At 61.2% G+C, this 6,060-nt stretch overlaps 1 protein-coding gene and 1 long non-coding RNA gene across 3 annotated transcripts; both read left to right on the top strand.

Moving 5' to 3' along the window:
* Positions 1–531: 531 nt before the first annotated feature.
* LOC138846658 (uncharacterized) lies at positions 532–1,409 on the top strand. The gene is made up of 2 exons (XR_011384192.1): positions 532–673; positions 971–1,409. It is a non-coding gene; the product is annotated as an uncharacterized lncRNA (long non-coding RNA).
* A 398-nt stretch (positions 1,410–1,807) lies between these two features.
* On the top strand, positions 1,808–5,510 carry EMP3 (epithelial membrane protein 3 (MAM blood group)). 2 transcript variants are annotated; one of them, XM_002723734.5, is made up of 5 exons: positions 1,808–2,340; positions 3,176–3,268; positions 3,467–3,569; positions 4,275–4,415; positions 5,246–5,510. In XM_002723734.5, exons 2-5 carry the CDS (start codon positions 3,191–3,193, stop codon positions 5,413–5,415), a joined length of 492 nt encoding a protein of 163 aa, XP_002723780.2. In that variant the 5' UTR covers positions 1,808–2,340; positions 3,176–3,190; the 3' UTR covers positions 5,416–5,510. The 2 variants fall into 2 exon arrangements, with proteins under 2 accessions (XP_002723780.2, XP_017195311.2); XM_017339822.3 differs by having other exon boundaries at positions 1,905–2,064.
* The last annotated feature ends 550 nt before the right edge of the window (positions 5,511–6,060 follow it).

Genomic DNA, 6,060 nt, shown 5'->3' with positions numbered 1-6,060 from the left:
TGCCCACGTGGGCCTCCCCGGGGCGGGCAGGCGAGGAGTGGGCGCCTCTCCCTGCAGGCTGGGTGTGCCCGCCGCCTGCGGTTTCCTGTGGGAGGAAGCGGCCCGCGGGTGCTCAGCTCAGCTCGGAGGCTCGGGAGGGGGAGGCCCCGCCACCGCCCTCGCGTCCCCCCCATTCTGGTCCTCGGAACCTCAGAGCGGGGGACACCCCCCCCCCGAACATCCCCAGAGCACCCAATTCAGGAACTGGATTCGGAGTTCTAAGTCGCCGCTGCTGCACCTCCGCGGATCAAGTCTCCTCTTCCCACCCCCTCCCCAGCCTCCTCCAGGACTGGGGCGGGGTCCCCCTTAGCCTGGCCGTCTCAGGGACTAATATTTGGGACCAGCGTCAGCCTGGAGACCCAAGAATTTGCCCCTTCCCCAGTTCCTGAACACCCTGAGCGACGCCCCTCCCATCCACTGGGCTCCAGTGCCTGCTGTAGCACCTACTATGCGCCAAGCACCGCCCTGTAGCAGAGTTCCTGGGAAAGAGCAGTTCTCAGTGATTCGCCCCAGCAGCCTGGAGCGCACCGGTATCCGGCTCCAGGGCCCCCACGGACCCACGCGGTGGCCGAGCTGTCACCCCCTCAGCGAGCCTGGGTCCCCGACAGCAGCATCCAATCCTCCTCCCTGGAAGGTACCCAGGATCTGACTACCCCCACACACACCCTGGGCTCTCGGTGGACCCCAGACACCATCGTCGTGACCCCTCACCCTAAATCCTTACCCCAGGAATAAATTAACATGAGGTCCCCGGCACTACAGCCCCGTACATGGAACTCCAACGCAGACTCCTCTCCAAGCCCCCTCTGACTGCGCTGACCACAGCTCCCTTGACTCCCAGGGCTCCGGCCACACTGGCCCCTCTGTCTGCTCTCCCTCCAGACAACAGGGGTTTGTTCTCAAAACCCTCTGCACTTCCTCTGCTCCCCAGCACTCAACGGACGGCGCCCGTCTTGCGCTCTCGGCTGAAACATCACCTCCTCCAAGAGGCCTTCCCGGATTCTCTGGTTACAGAAAAAGTAGCCATTGGGGCCAGCACTGTGGCATAGCGGGTAAGGTCGCCGCGTCCCATATGGGCGCCGGTTCCAGTCCTGGCTGCTCCATTTCCGATCCAGCTCTCTGCTATGGCCTGGGAAAGCAGTAGAAGATGGCCCAAGTCCTTGTACCCTTGCACCTGCGTGGGGGTCCCAGAAGAAGCTCCTGGCTCCTGACTTCAGATCAGTGCAGCGCCGGCTGTTGTGACCATCCGGGGAGTGAACCAGTGGATGGAAGACCCAGCCCCCAACCGCCGCCTCTCCTCTCTGTGTAACTTTTTCAAATAAAATAAATAAATGTTAAAAAAAAAAAAAAAAAAAGCCGTCCCCACGTCTCCTAACCCCCATGGTTCTGTGTCCTTCAAAGCGCTTAGCCACCTTCTGGAATGGACCTGCAGTGATGGGGTCCCTCTACGCCACCTGTTTCTGCTTGAAGATGAGCCCCGCGCTGTTAGCATCAACACCTGGTTCGCAGTAGATGCTCACTAAATGTTCGATGGAGGGAGGGAGGGACTCAGAGTTAGCAGCACGATCCTTATGAGAATCGGTGTACTGTCAGCGTCACTGTGCCCGCCACACAGCCTAGGAGCCAGGCTCTGCAAGGGGAGAGAACTGGGCCAAAGTCTCCCAGCCAGGAAACCAGGGTTCCTAGCGCCCGCCTCCCGCCCTGGTTCCCATCCCATGACCCCGACTGCGGAGCCAGCTCCATTCGCCCCAAGCCCAGTCCAGGCCACAGGAATCTGCCCTCCTCCTCTAGGCTCCGACCCCAGAAAGCAGCCGGCCGCAAGCTCCACCAGAGACAGGAGACACCGCCCCCGCCACCCCCCCCAACCAGGTTCCCCCCCCCCCCCGGGAAGGACTTCTCCCTTCACCCCTGGGAGGGAGGCCCGAGAAAGATGCTTGTGTGGCGGCAGGCGGGGGCCCCGAGAATGAGGAACCCGAGCACCCGGGCCCTCCCACTGGCTGCAGACCTCAGCTGGGCGCGGTGCGGGTGGGTATAAAAGGGTCGGTGTATATATTGAGAAGAGCACAGAAAGACAGGGCAGGACCAAGGAGGCTGAGGCAGTGAGGACCAGAGAGAGAACGGGTCCCGGGATCGGGCTCAGAGAGGATTGAGAGAGAGAGAGAGAGAGAGAGAAGGAGGGAGGGAGCGAGGCGGCGGCGAGGGAGGCGGGGGCCCGGAGAGGGTGGAAGGAGGGAGAAGGGCGGGGCCCGAGGCCCGAGCGAGGGACGAGACTCCGACCCTGACTTTTGAGCGCGGCTCTCGGTAAGTTTCCAGTCCGTTATCCGGGCTGGCATTTCTTAATTTACTTGGGAGTGCCGCGGGGCGGGAAGGGCACCCCCAGGCTGGAAGCACCCCCCGCCCCAGCTCTCCGCCCCCGTGGAAACTCTTGTAACTTAAGAAGTGACTGTTTAGCACTTGGGGTAGGGACACAGGCAGGGTGGGGCCCGATAAGGATTTGGGGGTCCCATCAGAGTCCACCCCCCCGGCAGTATTCCCCAGGGGTGTTCACTCTCTGGGCAGGGCCTTTGAAACCAGCCACCCTTCAGGGGAACACCCCAAGTCTGGGGAGCCTCCAGGCCCCCCCGTTTTGGGAGGCTGAAGGGTTGTGGGAGGCAGGCTGCTCCCAGCTGCCCCAACACAGATATTGTCCATTTTCCCAGGGCAATGTCCAGCAGGCTCCCGCCTGGCAGCAGGGTGGGGCGGGGACCTCGTGGACATGGCCATGGGCTGGGGTTCCCCTGGTGCTGGCAGGCAGGGGCAGGGGTAGGGGATGAGTCACAGATGACTCACGGGTCCCCCTCTTGCCTTCCCCCTCCCTGGGGAGGGGTGGGGTGAGGCAAGATGCTGGCTATGAGGGCAGCTCCCAGGCCCCCATCAATCTGGGGAGTGTCCGTCTGAATTCTCAGGGGCAGGGCTCTACCCAGAACCGGACAGGGACCACACTGCTGGTCCTGCACATGCGTGCCAGACCCCAGAGTCTCCCAGGAGGCCCGTCTGTGGCCCTCTCCAGGCCCCGGCCCCGCCCTTCATCAGGAACCAGACACCTGGCACCTGCGCCCACCTCCTGCCCCTCAGCCCCCTGACTGCCCCTCCCCAGGCTTCCAGCGCAGCCATGTCGCTCCTCCTGCTGGTGGTATCCGCCCTGCACATCCTCATCCTCATCTTACTGTTCGTGGCCACGCTGGACAAGGTAAGGCTTCTCGGACTCCGGCCACGCCCCTCCCCGGCCCCGCCCCCTGGCCCGGCCGCCAGCCGTCTGGGTTCTACCTGCTGCCTCGCCCCACTGTCCGCGGTTCCGCTCCCTTCCCCCCACCCCCACCTTGCCTGGCCTCCTCGACCCCGCCCGCTCTCCTTTGCTGACCGGGGCCTGTGTCCGTGTCCGTCCCAGTCCTGGTGGACCCTCCCCAGGAAGGAGTCGCTGAACCTCTGGTACGACTGCACGTGGAAAAATGACACCAGAACATGGGCCTGCAGCGACGTCAGCGAGAACGGTGAGGGCCGAGGGGCCACCGGGAAGGGGCGAAACCCCAGGAACAGGGACTGGGAGCCCCTGAAGCTTGAGTGGGTGGGGCTGACGCAGGCCCCGGCCATCTGGATGGCAGCCATGCTCTCGCTCCTAGGAGGGTGGGCCGAGAGCCCCCTCCTCCTGACTCAAAAAGGGTATGGCCACGCGTTAGAGGAGTGGGCGGAGAGAAAGCTCCCTACATTCTACGGAGATGGAGCTGGCGTTCCGAGTGGGTGCACAGATTTGTCCAAGTTCAAGGATGCAGGAGTAGCACCACGTTGAGGTTCCACGGGATGCGTCTGAATTCTAGAGGGGTGGAGCTGCATCCCTCGGAAGCTCTGAGATTAAAGGTTTGATGCTTTTGTCCTAAAATCAAAAAGCAAGTGAGCTGCCTCCCCACTTCCATTCAGCATCGTCCTGCAGGTAGCCAATGCAACAAGGCAAGAAAAAGAAGCACAAGGCACGAAAGAACTAGCAAAAAGTGTCTATTCCCAGGAGACCTGTTTATGCAGAAAATCCTTATATTTAAAAAAATGTGCAAAGCAGCTACTAGAACTGATAAAGGAATTTAGCAAGGTCCTCTACGTGACACTCCTGAGTGTGTGGAGACAGGAGAGAGAAGGAACAAGGCGGGCAGGCGGCGCTGGGGCTGAAGCCTCGTGACTTGCGTCTCCCTCCGCTCCCCTTGCAGGCTGGCTGAAGGCGGTGCAGGTCCTCATGGTGCTCTCCCTCATCCTCTGCTGCCTCTCCTTCATCCTGTTCATGTTCCAGCTGTACACTATGCGGCGAGGAGGGCTCTTCTACGCCACCGGCCTCTGCCAGCTTTGCACCAGTGAGCGCTGCCCTGCCGGCCTGGGAACCGCGGGCTGGGGGCAGGGGGCAGGGGGCGTGGCAGGGGGCTGGGCGGTGGTGAGAATGGACTTCAGGTGAAAGGAAAGGAGTCTCAGCACCTGGGGTGCTCCAGAGGGCTCTCGGGGCTCAGGAGCGATCTGGGCTGTCTTGGGAAGGGGTCGGAGTAAGTTCCTGGGGGCTCAGAAATGGGTGGAGGCTAATGAGTCCCCCAGAAGCGAGGTCTGAATCACCATAGTCACGCATTTGTGTCAGCGCACTGCTGTTTCCTGTGTATCTGCCCAGGATCAGACACTTCAGGGAGTTTTGTTTACCTTTTGGTTTTTTGACTTCAGGTGCAAAGGGCTAAATTAACCATAGCCCTCCGTTTGGAGGACATTGTCTTCCTGAGTTCCCACAAAGCCCCTCTCTTGTTTTTATTAATCACGAATTCATATTTGCCTTGTTAAAAAAAAAAAAAAAAAAAACATTGAAAAGTATTCCATGGATGGATAGATGGATGGATGGTGATGGATGGGTGGATGGATGGATGGAGGATGGACAGATGGATGATGGATGATGGATGGACGGATGGGTGGATGGATGATGGATGGATGTTGCTGTCCCATTTTATGGATGAGCAAATGGGACCTAGAGAGATTAATGGCCCAAGGCTACGTGGCGGGAGCGTGGTGGCACGGCGCTGGAGAACTACAACTCCCAAAAGGCAGCGGTGCTGCCCACTAACCTTTCAGCGCTTCTCTGCCCCCGTGGGTTGCTGGGAAATGTAGTCTTTCGCGCACGGCGCGCTGCCTGGTTCCTGTTTTCCCGCAGGCGTGGCGGTGTTTACTGGGGCCTTGATCTATGCCATTCACGCCGAGGAGATTTTGGCGAAGCACCCGCGAGGGGGCAGCTTCGGTTACTGCTTCGCCCTCGCCTGGGTGGCCTTCCCCCTCGCCCTGGTCAGCGGCATCGTCTACATCCACCTGCGGAAGCGGGAGTGAGCTGCGCCCGGCTTCCCCCCCGCCTGCTCCCGGCCCCTCCGTCTCGCCCGGAAGCCCCCGCGCGTCCTCCAGAAAATAAAATCGTTTGTCCACGAGCACTGCCTTTCCCTCCTTTCTTCTCCTCATCCGGGACCCCGGCTGCGCGTCTGCTCTCTCCTGAACCGGGGAGTGCCCCCACCCCGGCCGCCCCAGCCTCGGAATGCGCGCCTCCTAGCCGCAGCCCACGCCTCGCTGGGGCGCCCAGGAGCTGGGTCCTCTCCTCTCGGGACGCAGAAGCCCCTGGGAGGCACCTGGGTATTGACCTCCAGACACTCTGGAGTGCCCAAAACTCGCATTCCTGGACGCAGAGGCATGGGGTATGCCTCCTTTTTCTTCGAGAGGCAGTGAGTTTCTATCCCCTGGTTCATTCCGCACTTTTCCCAGATGCCCACAAGGCCCAAGGCTGAGCACAGAAGAGCCTCCCAAGTGGTTAGCAGAAACCTGACTACCTGAGCCGTCACCTGCCGCCTCCCAGGGTCCGCATTAGCAGGAAGCTGGAGCCAGGAGCCTGAGCGGGACTGGAACCCACTCTGATGTGGGACCTGGACATCCTGACTGCTAGGCCAAATGCCACCCGGTGGCCTCTTTAGTTTCCTGCTGACCCCA

This window comes from Oryctolagus cuniculus, chromosome 18 (assembly GCF_964237555.1).
Source record: "Oryctolagus cuniculus chromosome 18, mOryCun1.1, whole genome shotgun sequence".
NCBI lineage: Eukaryota > Metazoa > Chordata > Mammalia > Lagomorpha > Leporidae > Oryctolagus > Oryctolagus cuniculus.
The sequence above is the reverse complement of the archived record's forward strand: the minus strand, read 5'-3'. Positions and strand labels throughout refer to the sequence as shown.